Genomic DNA, 18,385 nt, shown 5'->3' on the forward strand with positions numbered 1-18,385 from the left:
CGCCGCCGCCGCCGCCGCGGGAGCTGCTCCGGCCGCACCATGCGCGAGCTGGCCATCGAGATCGGGGTCCGAGCCCTGCTCTTCGGCGTCTTTGTGTAAGTAGTGGCGCGCCGTGGACGGGGGCCACGGACGCGGAGACCCACGACCGCCGAGCCACTCTGCGCCCCAACTTGGTTGGCGCCTCCGCGTCCCTTCGGGGCCTGGGTTAGAGGCCCCCTCCCCGCCTGGCTACGGGATGCGTCCTAGGGGACCAAGAGAGACCCTCCCCTTCCCCCGCCTGGGGTTCTGGGGCGGAGGAGCGCGCTCGCGGGGACCTGCTCCCACCGTCGCTCTGCCCCCTCTCCGAGAGCGGCTCCGGCCGCCGCTCGGCTCAGCACTCCCTGCCCGAGCGCCTTGGGGCTGCTTCCGGGACTCGATGCGCACCCTCGCCCCGCGTCCTCGCGGAGTTTCTCCCCCGGGGTGGGCGTTGAGACCCGATGTTGCAGACGTTGCTCCCGGCGCTGTCTCCCCGTTACCCCCACACCGCGCTGGGCTGAGGCTCGGGCTGGGTTCCTCTCCACATCTTGGCTTTGGCCGCCCAGGTCCTGGTGAGCGTTTCCCCAGGAGGCGTTTGCGGTACTTCTCCGACTGGAAAACTGTTGCTGCAGAGGCTCCCAAAGTCGGGGCCGCTGCCGGTGTGGGCTCCGTACGCCCGAGGCTCTGTGGGGAGTCATGTCCGCCTAGGGTGCGGGGCGGGGGCGCCAGCGAAATGCCCGAGCGGCTCCCAGCGGCTGGCCCCTGGGAACAGCGATCCCGGAAAGGTGGGGTGGGGGGCGCTGCGCAGTTGTCCTCGGAGACGCCGGAGCCCCAAGGCGTCCCGGGGACCCACCACCCATCGGCCTCCCGGGCCCAAGCGGCACGGAGCTGTCATGTCTCTCTGCCTTTCACATCTGAGCCCAGAACACCGGGTCAGACCCATCCCACTAATCCCTGGGGTCTCCTGCCACCTGGGCACCCGACGCGTGCACTTGTCCCTCCCTTCGCCCATCAGGTTCTCTCTCCTTCTGCCCCACGGCTTTTTTCTGACACGTCAGATATTCACATTGCGTTAACTTTGTGGATATGCCATTTTTTTAGAAAAGCCCAAAGCAGCCATTCCTAACAGAAGGCCCCTCTCTGGGTTCCTGCCCCGCGTCCCGGGTAGTTGGTGGCAGGTTTGGAAAGCTGTGTCTAAGATGCCTTCTGTTCCGTGCGCCCGGGGTAGACGCATGGAAAAGAAATGCCCTTTCTTGCATGTTTTTCTTTACTAGGGATTATATTCACTCAGAGTGTTTGTTCGCTGGATCAGAAAGGGCGGCGAGGTCCTCCAGATGCGGGCGAGCCCCCCTCTTCCGCGCCTCGGAGGAACACTAGTTTATTCACTGGAGAGCGGAGCTGAAGAACTTCAGCTGGGTGTTGATGCATTTGGGAAAACAGAAAACACTTCCCTCTGCTTACTCTCTTTTCCTACCTTTGGAATGTGCATTAAAACTGGCATTTGCTGTGTGATCAGATGGGGACAGTTGTCAGTTGGCAGAGAGGCTAAACCCCGTTAAATTATGATGTGGTAGAAATGATTAAAGAGTGTGTGCAGCGCACAGTGGAATTTAACATTCGGTGGGCGAATGTGTGTCCAGTGAGGAGTAAATGAGATGGGCTCTTACGCCGCCTGATTTCATTGCTGCTGAGAACTGTCAGATAAAAAAGCGTCCAATAATACGGAAAATATTTATGTTTTTTTCAGGTTTCCCTCCAGTTTTCCCCTAAACATTTATCAGAGACGTTTTCAAGTATACAGTGGTCTGTGCGGGGGATTTGAACCGTTGGTAATTATCATTTTATGTGCTTCTTGCTTTCCTCCAAGGGTATTGTGTGGAACCTAGACAGGGAGTTGGTATTTTTTTCTCCAGACTTCCCCTTTGCCTTATTTAATGGGTGATCTGCTATCACCTTCTCTAGAGGGAAACACTGGGAAATTGATGGCATTTTTGGACCCTTCCCTGATTTCATATCAAATTGGGAAATGTTAACAATGTGTCCGACTTTGGCTCTTTTACCTGCAAAGAACGGCATCGGTATGGGTGTGGAACTCCCTGGGGGGGGATCTTGGATGTTCAAATGTGTTATCAGGCGCATAAGACTTCCGGAAGGGCGAACTCTGAGCTCCCCGGTACAGATGACCTTTTGTTGTCTCAGATGAGCCTCTGACTTGGTGACAGATGCTGATTTGGGGGAAGGTTTATTCTTCCTTCAGCCAGCACTGGCCTGATAAGAGTCAGTGGGTTATATCCACCTCTGGCCATGAAGACGGTGGGCGCAGCAGCAGGGACTCACTCTGGTTTGGGCAGGCTGAGTCTGAGTTCTCTGCCTCTGTGTTCAGCTTAGCCACTGTAACTCACCACTGAGGTCTGCTAGCTATTCCTCCCCTATTCTTCAGCATCAGGGAGTAGTTGTTTGGGGAGTACCTTACTTCTTTGCCAACTTGTGGCTTCAGAGAAATGTCATCCGAAGACGACCCTGTTCTCTGACCACGTTTGCTCTGCACGAGTGCGGGGACCCGACTACCCATTGTCTACATGCTCTGTGTAGATTTGAAGTCAGAACTCATGAAATGCATTTTGGACCCATGGGGAGTGGGACGGTAAGCTTTCTCTTGCCAACTTTTTTTTTCTTTTTATTGTACTTCAGGTGAGGGCTTACAGAACAAATAGTTTCTCATGAAACAGTAGTACACATATTGTTTTATGACATCGTTTAACAACCCCACAACATGTCAGCCCTCTCCCTTCTCGACCTTTTTTTTTTGGTGAAAATACACATAGCCAAAGATACACCATTTCAAAAATTTCTACATGCACAGTTTAGTGACATCGACTACGCTCTTCTAATTGTGCTGCTATTCTCACTTTAGATGAAGGTTTACAGAACAAAATAGTTTCTCATTTAACAGTACACATGTTGCCCTATGACAATGGTTAACAACCTCACAACACATCAACACTATCCTTACTCAACCTTGGGTTCCCTATCACCAGCTTTCCTGTCCCCTTCTGCCTTCTGGCCCTTGTCCCTGGACTGCTGTACCTCATTAGTCCCATTTGGTTTTATGGGGCTGTCCACTCCCCAGCTGAACGGTGAACCTCGGAAATGACTTCACCACTGAGCTAAAAGGGTGTCTGGGGGCCATACTCTCGGGGTTTCTCCAGTCTCCTTTAGGTCAGTAAATCTGGACTTTTTTTTGTGAGGTAGAATTTTGTGCTACATCCTTCTCCAGCTCTGTCCAGAACCCTCTGTTGTGATCCTGGTCAGAGCAGTCAGTGGTGGTAGCCGGGCACCATCTGGCTGTACTGGACTCAGTCTGGTGGAGGCCTTGGTAGCTGTGGTCCATTAGTCCTTTGGACTAATCTTTTCCTTGTATCCTGTTCTCTTCATTCTCCCTTGCTCCTGAAGGGATGAGACCAGTGGAGTATCTTATCTCTTGCTAACTCTTAAGAAAGCAGTTTTCCATTTGCAGACAAGGTGTTGTGCTGAGGTTTTGTTAATTCAGGATTCCGAGAGGATGCTCTCAAGGCAGTCCCTGTAGATCAACCCTAGCGTGCTCAAGGCCTTGTGCGCAGTCCAGTTAAGGACCTCAAATCACTGGGAAGAGAATTAGGAAACAGTAATGCAAATTAGGGCTGTACCTTCAGTGTAACCTAACCGGAAATAAATTGGTTACAAGAGCCCAGAGTTTAGGAAAAACTAAAAGTATGATGTGGAGCGTTGAGGCTGCATTTAGTGCCGTGAAGCTTGCAGGCCAAGAGGCTCTTTGCCCTTCCTATGGGCTGCAGGCTGGGGAGGGAGAAGGAGATGCACCGGTGGGAATCCTGTCTCCTGCTGCCACCCAGGACTCCAGGAGAGGTGCTGTGAGCGTTTCTGCAGATGCCAGAGTGGCCCTGGACCGTGTTCAGTGACATGCAGTGAAGAAATGAGGGACCAGTCCTCAGCCCCCCAGAACAATGGCATACACCGATTGTTTACTGCTTCCATTTTACTGTTACCACCAATATCCAGGAGCCCTGGTGGCACAGTGCTTAGGCATTCGCCTACTAACCCAAAGGTCCGCAGTTTAAATCCATCAGCTGCTCCTTGGAAACCCTATGGTGCAGTTCTGCTCTGTCCTATTGAGGGTCGATGTGAATCGGAATCGACTTGATGGCAGTGGGTTTGGTTTTTCCCTGGTGGTGTAGTGGTTAAGAGCTCGGCTGCTTATCCAAGGTCGGCAGTTCGAATCTACCAGCTGCTCCTTGAAACCCTATGGGGCAGTTCTACTCTGTCCTGTAGAGTCTCTATGAGTCGACAGTAGTGGGTTTTGTTTTTTTGGTTACCGGTATCAATAGCTACCACTTACTGAGGGCTGATTACTTGCCAGGCACTAATGAAGACTCTCGCTTATGCCATTTAATCCTTATACTAACCTGATGAAGGGGTACATTGCTATCTCTGTGTCAGGGGTGAGGAAACTCAGGCACAGGCAGGTTAAGGACTGCCCAGGTGACAGAGTTGATAAGGGCAGGTCTGAACCTGAACCTGGATGTGCCAAGTGGGTAGTCTACGCTCTCCACCGTCTTGCTGAACTGCTTCAGAAAAAGTAGTAGCCAGTGTCGGTCCAAAGCTTACAGTGTGTGAAACACTCCCCAAGTGACTTCTGTTTTAAGCCTCATTGCATTTGAGGTGACTACTGTAAATCATCCCCATTTTATAAATAAGGAAACCAAGGTTTCAAAAGGTTAAGTAACTCGCCTGAAGACACCTAGCCAACGGGAGGTTGACTCCATGTCCCAAAACCATCAGCCACTGAAATAAATTGCTCCCAGCAGTGGGCTTCTAGACTGGAGCAAGAGTGACCACATCCTATAAGCAGTCCCCGTCTTTGACCTGTTGTTATCCAGAGAAGCAAACGCACATTTTCTGGGGTAATGTTTGGGAACAGATGGCTGTCACTCTAGTTCTACAATCAAACTGTCGTAGGATCACACCTCAGGGGCAGAGGGATGGTGGGTTGGTTCATGTTCCCCAAAAGATGGAATTGGGATATGTTGTGGATTTTGAAGGGTCTTTCTTGGCCCTTTGGACCTCAGAGGGCAAGATGTGGGGGTCAGTTGCTGGGGAGAACAAGTACGTAGTAGCACATTGCTTGCCCACACTGTTTTGTCTATCCCTCTCCAGGACATGGAGACTTGGTCTCGCTTACTTTGGATACATTATCAGGAGGGACCAGTCCCTGGAGAAGGACATCATGCTTGGTAAAGTAGAAGGTCAGCGAAAAAGAAGACTCAACGAGATGGATTGACACAGTGGCTGCAGCAACGGGCTCAGACATAGCAACGATTGTGAGGGTGGGGCAGGGCCGGGCACCATTAGGAGTCGCTATGAGTCAGAGCTCGCTAGACGGCACCTAACAGCAACAACTCCAGCACATCAGTGAATTCCGAAAGGTGTTCATTTGTAGCCCTGCAGAAGGGGCCCGAAAAGGATGATGATGAGCTGAAATGTTGGCTGTAGAGGGAAGGTGATGTGCCTCTTTAACTTGCCAGCCTGGGTTCCCTGGGGCCCGTCCTCTCTCCCTGTGTCTCCTGGTGGCTCCCTGGGTGTGAGTCTGCCCAAGTCACAGAGCTCAGAGTGCTCAGGATGTCAGGTGCTCAGGTTGTGGTGTTTGCCGCGCCTCTGATCACTGCAGCAGGCTTCTCTGAGCACTTCCTGTGCAGGAGGCCTGGACCAGGTGATGCGGGGAGAGGAGCAAGAAGCCCCGCTGGCCTCTAAGGCGCTTGCCAGCCACGGTCTAGCAGAGCAAGCACGTGGTGGAACGTGATTGGTTATTTCCTCGGTGCAGTCGCTTGTTCTGAAAGTTTTGCCTCCAATCATTTCTCTTTTATCATTCATCCATTCCATATGTACTTATTTAACACCTTCCCTGGGCTGGACTACTTACCTAAAAATTGCAGGTTCGAACCCACCCAGTGGTACCATGGAAGACATGCCTGGCAATCTGCTTCCTTAAGGATTGCAGCCAAGAAAACCCTATGGAACAGTTCTACTCTGTAACACATAGGGTTGCCGTGAGCCAGAATCGACATGACAGCTGTGGGTTTTTTAGGTGCAGACGGAGTGGCTGGATAGTGCAAACGGTAAATGTGCTTGACCGCTAACTGAAAGATGGGAGGTTCGAGTCCACCCAGAAGCACCTTGGAAGAAAGCCTGCCGACCCACTTCTAGAAAATCAGTCATTGAAAACCCTGTGGAGCACACTTCTACTCTGACACATATGAGGTCACCAAGAGTCAGCAACTAGACTGGTTTTAGGTGTCGGCACTTCCCCCTTGATGACTAACTTTGGCTGGTGTCATTCCCCCCAGACACAGGGAAACCCAGTGCTTTAGCTGGTTTGGTGGGCTGCTTGAGAGTGCTGGATGTCAGGCAGGGTTTTGAAATATTGACAATAGCTAACAGACCCTTCATATACTACCCCTGGTGGCACAGTGGTTGAGAGCTCAGCTGCTGACCAAAAGATTGGCAGTTCAAATCCACCAGCCACTCCTTGGAAACCCTATGGGGCAGTTCTACTCTGTCCTGTAGGGTTGCTATGAGTCAGAATCGACTTGATGGCAACAGGGTTATGGGGTGTGGAGTCTGGGAGTCCAGGTTGGGGACAATTGTGGGACTTGGAGCAGAGTACTCAGTTTTACCTAGAGGAAGGGATTAATTAATTCTAGGGGTGGGTGGGGAGGAGGAGGAGGAGACGGGGCCAGGTAAGGCTGCCAGAGCTGGCACCTGAGCCTTGAACATTAAGTGCTAGTTGTAGAGGCCTGGACCAAGGAGATTCCTGCAGAAGGGGCATCTTGGAGCAAAGTCCTGGAGGTTTAGAGGAGCATTTTGTGTTGGAAATGGGGTCACCAGGTATGGCCAAGGCACTGCATATGGGTTCCAGGACGGGTGGAGGAGGGATGAAGTGGGAAGAGATTGTCCGTGGTCTCAGTGTCCTGCCAGGAAGGGTGGACTTTCTCTTAGCGGCAGTAAGAGACCCCTACCTATTGGAGAGTCTATTTAGGACTGCAGAAGTTTAAAACAGAAATACCATGATCAGGTATTTGCCCGCTGGTGGAAATGTCTGGTTCCTTTGGGCACGCAGGCTGTGTACTCTTGTGAGGGACAGTCCACAGCCTCTGCCGCCTCCACAGCGGTCCTGTCCTCGTAGGGAGCGCTTGCTTTCTTCGCCTTGTGTCGTGGCCACGCATTTCCATGTTTGGCCCGGTGCTGTAAACTGTTGGGCTGTGTGGACTGGGCCTGCATCTTTGTCTTCTGTGCTCCTCCACACCTCACCCTAGCCTTGGCACAGCATGGCTGGGGCCACGGGAGGGCTCATCAGATTGGACTCGGTCAGATAGACCTCTCAGTGCTCAGCATCATTCCATAGCAGGGGTTCAGAAAGAGTGGTATGCTGACGACCTGCTTCAGCTTTACCTGGGGCCCAGGTCAGGCTTAGCAGAATCAACGTATGGAATGGAGGCCCAGGAATCTACATTTTTAATAGGTGTTCCTTATGCCCCCCAAGTTTGGGAACTACTGATGTACCATCACCAGACCAGTTGCTATCAAGTCGACTCTGAGTCAAGTCAACCCCAAGTGTGTCAGAGTAGAACTGTGTTCCCTAGAGTTTTCAATGGCTGATTTTCCAGAAGGAGATCACCAGGCCTTTCTTCCAAGGTGCCTCTGGGTGGACTCAAACCTCCAGCCTTTCAGTTAGCAGTTGAGCACGTTAAGCATTTACACCACCGAGGGATTCCTTCTGATGTGCAGTCTACTGTAATCTGGGACCCTCTTACTGTAGACAGTCTCCTCTGGTTCTCCTTCCTAGCCACCCAGACTACACTTCCCAAACCCTTGCCTGGCTAACGGAACATTGGTAAAATGTCAAGTTTCACTTCCAGGTTGTGGCAACATGAACCTCTTCGTGGCCTGCCATTGTCCTTCTCATTGGTGGTGAGCACGGGGGCCGTGTTTGAGATGGGAGAGCTGCCAGATAGAAGCAGCCAGGACACTGCTCTGGACAGTTGCACTATCAGAAGTGGACTTCATGTGAAGAGGAAACTATATACATGTTAGCTGATATTTTTGGGTTGGTTAGCTGCTGTAGATAAGGCTATTCTGTCTAACTTGTTGTTGTTAGGTGTTGAGTCGCTTCTGCCTCGTAGAGACCCCGTGTCCTACAGAATGAAACACTACCCAATCCTGCACCATCCTCACAATCATTGCTATGTTTGAGCCCATTACTGCAGCCATTGTGTCAATCCATCTTGTTGAGGGTCTTCCTCTTTTTCACTGACTCTCTACCTTACCAAGCATGATGTCCTTCTGCAGGCACTGGTCCTTTCTGATAACATGTCCAAAGTACGTGAGATGGAGTCTTAGCATCCTCACTTCTAAAGAGCAGTCTGGCTGTATTTCTTCCAAGACAGATTTGTTTGTTCTTGTGGCAGTCCATGGTACATTCAGTATTCTTCACCAACACCATAATTTTAAGGCATCAATTCTTCTTTAGTCTTCCTTATTCATTGTCCAGCTTTCACATGCATATGAGGTGACTGAAAATACCATGGCCTGGGTCAGGCGCACCTGAGTCCTCAAAGTGGCATCTTTGCATTTCAGCACTTTGAAGAGGTCTTTTGCAGTAGATTTGCCCAATGCAATACATCATTTGATTTCTTGACTGCCGATTCCATGGGTGTTGATTATGGATCCAAGTAAAATGAAATCTTTGACAACTTTAGTCTTTTCTCCATTTATCATGCTGTTGTTTATTGGTCATTGTGAGGATTTTTGTCTTCTTTATGTTGAAGTGTAATCCATACTGAAGGCTGTGGTCTTTGATCTTCATCAGTAAGTGTTTCAAGTCCTCTTCACTTCCAGCAAGCAATGTTGTGTCATCTGCATATCGCAGATTGTTGATGAGTCTTCCACCCATCCTAATGCTGCGTTTTTCTTCATATAGTCCAGATTCTCGGATTATTTGCTCAGCATACAGATTGAATAAGTATGGTGAAAGGCTACAACCCTGACGCACGCCTTTCCTGATTTTAAACCATGCAGCATCCCCTTGTTCTGTTTGAACAACTGCCTCTTGGTCTGTGTACAGGTTCCACATGAACACAATTAAGTGTTCTGGAATTCCCATTCTTCAGAATGTTATTCATAATTTGTTATGATCGACACAGTTGAATGCCTTTGCATAGTCAATAAAGCACAGGTGAACATCTTTCTGCTATTCTCTGCTTTTAGCCAAGATACATCTGACATCAGCAGTGATATCCCTGGTTCTATGTCCTCTTCTGAATCTGGCTTGAATTTCTGGCAGTTCCCTGTTGATGTACTGCTGCAACTGTTTTGGAATTATCTTCAGCAAAATTTTACCTGCGTGTGATATTAATGATCTTGTTTGATAATTTCTGTATTCTTTTGGATCACCTTTCTCTGGAATAGGCATAAATTTGCATCTTTTCCAGTCAGTTGGCCAGGTAGCTATCTTCTAAATTTCTTGGCATAGACGAGTGAGCACCTCCAGTGCTGCATCCATTTGTTAAAACATCTCAGTTGGTATTCCATCAATTCCTGGAGCCTTGTTTTTCGCCAATGCCTTCAGTGCAGCTTGGACTTCTTCCTTCAATACCATTGGTTCTTAATCATATACTGACTCCTAAAATGGTTGAATGTCAACCAGTTCTTTTTGGGACAGTGACTCTGTGTATTCCTTCCATCTCCTTTTGATGCTTCCTGTGTTGTTCAATATTTTTCCCATTAAAAAAAAGCAAAAAAAAAAAAAAAACCCAAACCCGTTGCCGTCTAGTCGATTTCAACTCATAGCGACCCTACAGGACAGAGTAGAACTGCCCCACAGGGTTTCCAAGCGGTGGCTGGTGAACTCGAACTGCCTACCTTTTGGTTAGCAGCCACAGCTCTTAACCACTGCACCACCAGGGCTCCATTTTGTTTTGCTCATAGAATCCTTCAGTATTGCAACTCAAGGCTTGAATTTTGTCTTCAGTTCTTTAAGCTTGAGAAATTCCAAACACGTTCTTCCCCTTTGGTTTTCTAACTCCAGGTCTTCTCACATTTCATTATAATGTTTTATTCTGCCTTCTCGAGCTGCCCTTTGAAATCTTCTCTTCGGCTCTTTACTTCATCCTTTCTTCCATTTGCTATAGCTACTGTACCTTCAAGGGCAAGTTTCAGAGCCTTTATTGACATTCATTTTGGTCTTTTCTTTCTTTCCTGTCTTTTAAATGATCTTTTGCTTTCTTGATGTATGATGTCCTTGATGTCATCCCACAACTCGTCTGGTCGTTGGTCATTAGTGTTCATGCGTCAAATCTGTTCTTGAGATGGTCTCCAAATTCAAGTGGGATGCATTCAGTGTTGTATTTTCATTTCTGTGGACTTGTTTTAATTTTATTCAGCTTCAACTTAAACTTGCATATGACTGAGCAATTGATAAAGTCTGTTCTACAGTTACCCCTGGTGATTGGAATGCAAAAGTTGGAAACAAAGAAGAAGGATCGGTAGTTGGAAAACATGGCCTTGTTGATAGAAACAGTGCCAGAGATTGCATGGTGGAATTTTGCAAGACCATCGACTTACTCATTGCAAATACCTGTCTAACTTACACATCTGAAATAATTTTACTTGCTCTCTAGAAACAAAGAGAGTTGTCTGAGGCAAAGTGGTATAATGAAAGTCCATGGGCTTTGGAGCGAGGCAAATTTTTGTTTGAATTTCAGCTGTGCCACTAACCAGCAAGTTGCTAAAAATCTCTGTGCCTCAGTTTCTTCACGTGGGAAATGGGGATAATACTTGTGGTGCGATGGATCGCTTTTGTGTGGTCTTCTCACCGTGGTCTTGTAACTCCCACCTGAATGATTGGGTGGGACTCTGCACACAAGGCAATTATGGCCCACCAAGGGGATTGCTCAGTTTTGCTATCTCACAAGGCTTAAAAAAGAGCCAATTCCAGAGCAGAGAGAGGATCTCACCACCACCAAGAAAGAAGGGCCAAGAGCGGAGCACATCCTTTGGACCCGGGATCCCTGCGCTGAGAAGATCCTGGAACTAGGAGACTGAGAGAGAGGCAGAGACAGACAGAGAGACAGAGAGAGCTGGCAGAGAAACAGCAGCAGGAGAGTCTGGCAGGAGACACCAGTAGGAGAGACTGGCAGGAGACAGTACAGTAGGCTTCCGGGCCCACAGAGCGAAAAAGCTGAGTGCCTTTGGGCTGAGGCTTACTGGCGGTGTGGGGTGCCTCTGAGCACTTATTGGCAGTGCTAAAAGAGTTTTGTAAAACTTGCCTGAGCAGGGCAGAGGCCGAGGGGCCAGAAAGAGGCATGCCTGCAGCACAGTTGAGAGGAAGCTGTCCTGATGGATGAACTGTATCCTGAGTTCTTCCTGATCCTGAATTGTAACTTGCTACATCCCTAATAAACCCGACTCATGAATACTATATGTGGATTCTGTGTGGCCATTGCAATGAGTTATTGAACTCAGCAGAGAAGCAGAGAGTGCTGTGGGAGGGACAGTTTGTGTCAGAATTGGTAAAGATGGCAGAGAGAGGAGGCACATCTAACCTCTACCTCACAGGAATTATCCCTGGGCTGTTGATCTTGGTCCTCCTTACCCCTTGTGAAGTTAGAGGAGGTCAAACACCACCCTCACGCCATTTTTACAATACTTCATTGTTTATTTATTTATTTATTTTGAGACTATACACGGCAACCCATACACCAATTCAGCCGTTTGTACATGTACAAACTTTATTGGATTTTATTAGATAAAGTGCTTTAAGTGCCTATGGCGCATTCAGCCGTAATTGGGTGTCTTCTCCCACTCTTGTTAATCTCTCTGACATATATGTAGTGTCTAAGAACGGCGATGTTGCATAGTGGTCTTGGGCTTCAGATTGCCTGGGTTTGAATCCTGGTTTTGCCACTTATTACTGTGTGAGCCTTTGGGCAAAGTGTTTCACCAGCTTAAGTCTTTGTTCAATTCAATGCAAATATTAACAGTACTCCTGAAAGCAAGGCTTGTGAGTATTAAACCAGACAGTACTCGGCTCATTGTAGGTACTCAACAAATAGTAATATTCTTAGTGTATTTAATGCACGCTGGAGACAAATACCATAGATAGCTAATGATTTCTTACTATAAATGGTTTACTACAGGATTTCTATAAAATAGTAAACTCCTTTAAATATATTTCAAATGATCCCTTTTACCCCCCAAAAGTGATGTATGTAAGTTGCTATGAACTCCTTTAATGAGTTGTACCCCCATAGCAGCATGAGTGGCTTACTGTCTGATGGGGTGGGGTGGTCTCAGTCTTGTAACTTCCCAGTGATGACTTAAACTGCTGGCCTTTTACAACAGTGATTTGAGGACATTGAATCAGAAGCGTTACCAGCATCGCTGTGTGGGATAACGTGTCAGGAAAATGCTGGGCTGCCATCTTTTCTTTCAGAGCCTGTTTTCAGCGAACTGAGTTCAGTTGGAAGCTGTGCCCTGAGAGTTCTTTCCATCAGATACTCTCTCCTCCCCCATCGAACTTGCTGGAACAGGTGGATCCCAGTGCTTTTCCTCCCCTCCCGGGAGGACTTCTGCCTTCTCATCTGATAAATGGAGCACCCTTCTGCTTGAAATATCATTTGCCACTGTAAAATGAGTCGGCTGTACCAGAACTCTGAGAATTGATGATGTTTTTCCACAGGGAGATAAATGCTTATAACATGGCGAAAGGAGATCATTAGTTTCCTAACTTGTGGGTAAAGTTATCTCAATTAGTTATAACATTATGCCTTTTATGACCGACACAAGGCTCATAAAAACTGAGTAGCTCTATTTTTCTGTGATAGTGTTTTTAAATATAAAAATTATCTTAGTAATATTGCTGCTTGGAAAAAAATATCTTGCTGCTCTGTGGATGAGTTAGAAACTCTGGTTTATAGCGAGGAGGTCCATTCAGACAAGACGGATGCCTGCCCGCGTGTCCTCATCGTTCAGCCAAAACTACAAAGGTGTTAAGGGGAGCCTTTGAGATGCCCAAGATGAGTGAGCCGGAAGCTGAGAGAGACTAGGATTCTGGGGACAGCTTAATCACAGTCTTTCGATATTGTGACTATGAAAAATTGTCCCACACAGCTGAGGGACTGGTTGTTATCCTGTCTCCGCTGAAGACAAAGGAGCAAGAAACAGTGTCAGAAACTGCAGGTACATTTAGGTTGGTTTTCGAAAAGGTAGCACTCTGCCAATCAATGCTAGAGGCTCTTTTCTTCTTTTCCAAAAGGTTGTTTATAACCATTTTTATTGATGTATTAAGTTGAACTGCATGAAATTGCTGATATTCCACTGTTTTGACTTAACAAAACGGCAGTTTCAGTGAGTTCAACCTAAAAATAGCATACACACACAAAAGTGCGCTATTCATAATCCTGCAGCTCGTAAGGCACCCTGCCTTGATGTTTTCCACCAACCCTGAGGGTAGCCACCACCCTGACTTCGAGCTGTATGGTTTAATTCGCCCACTTTGGAACTCTGTATAAATGGAATCCTACGGCGTGTACTGGTGCTTGTCTTCTGTTGCCTGACATGTTTTTGTGACTTAGCCACGTTGAATGCAGCTGTCATTTGTTCCTTGTCAGTGCTGTAGAGCATTTCATTGTTGGACTCCCCGCCTCTTTATTTACTCGTTTTGCTCTTTATGGACGTTTGGATTATTTCTTGTTTTGGGCTATGAAGCATAATGCTGCTCTTCTTGTCTTTTGACGAATATTTTTGTAATTTCTGTTGGGTCAGGCACGGAGCCCTGGTGGTGCAGTGGTTAAGAGCTATGGCTGCTAACTGAAAAGTCGGCAGTTCGAATCCACCAGCTGCTCCTTGGAAACCCTGTGGGACAGTTCTGTACTGTCCTATAGTGTCTCTATGAGTTGGAATCGACTTGATGGCAATGGGTATGTATACCTAGGAATGGAAACACTGGGTCAGTCATGAGAGATTTGCAAAGAAGGATTTGGTGTCTCTTTGTGCAGCTATAGTTCTAAAGGGGTATCTGGTCTGTATCAAGATGAAGGGAGACTTACAAATACAGATGAGAGAGCTGAGCCTTGCACCAGGATTTAGAAAGCTTGAGGGAGGCATTGTGAATACTCGTCCAAGAAGTCATTGAGAGAAAGATGGCCAGTATGCAAGTGTGTATAAGTATCTTTTAATCGACCTACATCTCCACCTTGGTTACAGGAAGAATGAGAGAGGGAGGAAGCAAAGGAGACTCACTTAAACCTACCATGTGCCGGCTTTGTACTAGACACCTGCCACACGTTACACCATCTTTGCAAACTGCAGGAGTTTGTTGTTTCTCTTTACAGAGTTAGGAGTTCATGCCTCGCATATACAGAGGGCTCCTACTAATCAATAAGAAGAAAGAAGTCTTCAGTAAAAAAGAAAAGAGCAACGGATATGAACAGGGAACTCACAAAGGGAGAAATACAAAGAACTAATTCACTTTAAGTGTGTGATTTCAAAAGAAATGCAAGATACACATCTGAAAACAAAACAAAACTAAATAACATTGAATATAGATTAGCACAGGAGTCCCGGGGTGGTGCAAACAGTTACCGTGCTCTTTTGGAGTTTTAAGTCCACCCAGAGGCACCTTGGAGGGAAGGCTGCCATTGAAAACCCTAGGGGGCTCAGTTTTACTCTGACACACGTGAGGTTGCCATGATTTGGAATCCACTCAACAGCACCTATTTTTTTTTTTGTTTGTTTTTCTAGCACAAGCTTTCTATGTGACAATGAAAGATTACGCAACCATTAAAATTAGTTATGTTGTTGTTAGGTGCCGTCGAGTCGGTTCCGACTCATAGAGACCCTTTGTACAACAGAACGAAACACCGCCTGGCCCTGTGCCATCCTTCTAATCCTTGTTATGCTTGAGCTCATTGCTGCATCCACTGCGTCAGTCCATCTCGTTGAGGGTCTTCCTCTTTTTCACTGACTGTCTACTTTACCAAGCATAATGTCCTTCTCCAGGGACTGGTCCCTCCTGATAACATGTCTAAAGTATGTAAGATGAAGTCTCGCCAACCTTGCTTCTATTGAGCATTCTGGCTGTCTTTCTTCTAAGACAGATTTGTTCATTCTTCTGCCAGTCCATGGTATATTCAGTATTCCTTACCAACATCATAATTCAAAGACATCAATTCTCCTTCGGTCTTCCTTATTCATTGTCCAGCTTTCCCATGCATATGAGGTGTTTGAAAAAACCATGGCTTGGGTCAGGCACACCTTAGTCCTTAAAGTGACATCTTTGCTTTTTAACACTTTAAAGAGGTCTTTTGCAGCTATTTACTGATGGGAAGATATCCATAAACTGTGGTTAAGTAATAAAAGCGGGTTACAAAAGAATATGCACAATGCTCTTTTAATGTGGTAATATAATCAATTCGTTCCTTTATTGGAAGAAAGGATGCAACCCTGACGCACACCTTTCCTGACTTTAAACCACGCAGTATCGCCTTGTTCTGTTCAAACAACTGCCTCTTGATCTATGTACAGGTTCCTCAAAAGTCAACTAAAATATTTGAAGAAAAATTGGAAAGTAAAGATTAACACTCAGGATGTGCAAGATTTTGGTGAAACAGATGTAATCAGCTGCTGCGGGTGGAATGGTAAATTGGCACAACCTTTTTGAGGAGTAATGTTGAAATTTATAAACAGCTATGAGATAATTCCTGCCCTTTGACTTAGAATTCTTAGAAAAATATGTTGAGGCACCAATGTGAGAAATGCGAAAAATGTATACAGATGTTCATTGCTGTGTTCTGTACAAAGCAAAATAAACACATACGCAAAATAAAAATAAAATAAAGGAAAACTCAAGTGGCCAACATTTGAAGGATGGTTTGGTAAATTATGGGCACAAAGTAATATATAGCTATCAAAATAATCATTTTGGTGAATGGATAAACAAAATGTGGTACATATAGATAATGGGATACTGTACTAAAACAAACAAAATACCAAACCCATTGCTGTTAAGTCGATTCCAACTCAGAGCGACCCTATAGGACAGAGTAGAACTTCCCCAAAGGGTTTCTAAGGCTATAAATCTTTACGGAAGCAGACTGCCACATCTTTCTCCCTCGGAGTGGATGGTGGGTTTGAACTACTGACCTTTTGGTTATCAGCCGAATGCTTAAACACTGTGCCACTAGGGCTCCTTCAATGGAATGCCACTCAGCCATAAAGAGAAATGAAGTCCTGATACATGCTACAACATGTGTGAACCTTGAAGACATTATGCTGGGTGAAATAAGGACAGATATTGTATGACTTCACTTACATGATGTCTTAGTCATCTAGTGCTGCTCTAACAGAAATACCACCAGTGGATGGTTTTAACAGAGAGAAATTTATTGTCTTCACAATCCAGTAGGCTACAAGTCCAAATTCAGGGCATCAGCTCCAGGAATAGGCTCGCTCTCTCTCGGCTCTGGGGAAAGGTCCTTGTGATGCCTCAGTCTTTCCTTGGTCTGGGAGCATCTCAGCACAGGAACCTCAGGTCCAAACGACGTGGTCTGCTCCCAGCACTGCTTTCTTGGTGGTATGAGGTTCCCATGTGTCTCTGCTCACGTCTCTCTTTTATATATCAAAAGAGATTGCATTAAGACACTGATCTTGTCAACCTCATCAGTATAACCTCATCACAGTGATAGAATTTACAGCACATGAGGAGATCACATATAATCTCATTATAGTGGTAGAGTTCACAACACATGAGGACATCACATCAGACAACACAATCATACAATACTAGGAATCATGACCTAGCCAAGTTGCTACCCACATTTTTTGGGGGACACAATGCAATCTGTGACACATGAAATGACAAAGAAGAGCTGCTGGTGGTTTTGAACCGCCGACCCTTCGGTTAGCAGTCCATTGCTTTAACCATTGTGCCACCGGGTTATATGAAACGATGAGAACAGGCAAATGTATAGAGACCAAAGTTTATTAGTGGTTACCTGGGGCTAGAAGGAGGGGGACAGGTGGAGCCATTGTTTGGGAAGCGGTGAGTTTCTGTTTATGGTGATGGGACATTTGGCATCAATTATGAATAATGGTTGCACAACACGATTAATGTAATTGATATCACTAAGCTGTACACCTAAAAAATGTTGAATTGGCAAATATTGTCTTATATAGATGTTTTCACAGCAATAAAAAAGAAAGGGAATAATCATTTTGAAAATCATGAAATTTTATGATGTAATGGTTAAAGAAAAAAGCACAATACAGAAATATATCTCAGAATTGCAACTATTTGAAATATGCCTGATTTGGGAAGACATTAGAAACGATTACATAAAAGTGAATGTGATAGAAATGGTTCTGTTTCCTCCACTCTTAAATTTTTTTATTATAAAATACTTGTAAAAATGTAAGCAAGACAAAAAGTATAAGACTCCCTGAACCCCCTCACCTCTCTCTGCTAATTCCATCCTTTCACTTTTCAAAGTTAAATTTTTTACACATTTATATGTAATTAAGAAAAACACTGAAAACATTTTTATATAGTTTTATGTATTTTCTAACTTAATACATCTTGGAGATACTTACTATCTATATAGATCTACTTCATTCTTTTTGCTGGATGTGTAGTATTCCATGGTATTGTTGTGGTTAGTTGCCACTGAGTTGGTTCACTTGTGTCAACCTTATGAATAACAGAATGAAACATTGCCTCGTCTTGTGCCATCTTCATGATCATTGGTATGTTTGAGTCCATTGTTAAGGCTATTGTGTAGTGTCTTCCAGCCTAGGGGACTCATTTTCTAGTAATGTATCGGACAATATTTTTTTTTTTAATTTCAAATTTTAAATATTTATTTTTTTATACATCATGATCAAGTGGAATTTATTCCAGGAATGCAAGGTTGGTTCAACATCAGAAAATCAGTCAATGTAGTGTACCACATTAATAGAACAAAGGAAAAGAACCACATGATCATCTCACTTGATGCAGAAAAGGCATTTGATAACATCTAGCACCCTTTCTTGATAACAGCTTTTTTTTTCTTATTGTACTTTAGATGAAGGTTTACAGAACAAATAGTTTCTCATTAAACAGTACACATATTGTTTTATGACATTGGTTAACAGCCCCGTGACATGTCAACACTCTCCCTTCTCAACCTTGGGTTCCCTGTCACCAGCTTTCCTGTCTGCTCCTGCCTTCTAGTCCTTGTCCCTGGGCTGTTGTGCCCCGTTAGTCTCATTTTGTTTTATG

General features: G+C 45.9%; 1 protein-coding gene across 4 annotated transcripts in view; it reads left to right on the forward strand.

Annotated features, from left to right (window-relative positions):
* The first annotated feature begins 11 nt into the window (after positions 1 to 11).
* Positions 12 to 18,385, forward strand: part of PLPP4 (phospholipid phosphatase 4) — a 130,673-nt gene continuing 112,299 nt past the window's right edge. For all 4 annotated transcript variants that reach the window (XM_004374900.2, XM_012555140.2, XM_023729899.1 and 1 more), the window contains exon 1: positions 12 to 95. In XM_004374900.2, the coding sequence (XP_004374957.1) occupies positions 40 to 95 (56 nt within the window). In that variant the 5' untranslated portion in view covers positions 12 to 39. The remainder of the gene's footprint in view (positions 96 to 18,385) is intronic.

This window comes from Trichechus manatus, unplaced genomic scaffold (assembly GCF_000243295.1).
Source record: "Trichechus manatus latirostris isolate Lorelei unplaced genomic scaffold, TriManLat1.0 scaffold00031, whole genome shotgun sequence".
Lineage (NCBI taxonomy): Eukaryota > Metazoa > Chordata > Mammalia > Sirenia > Trichechidae > Trichechus > Trichechus manatus.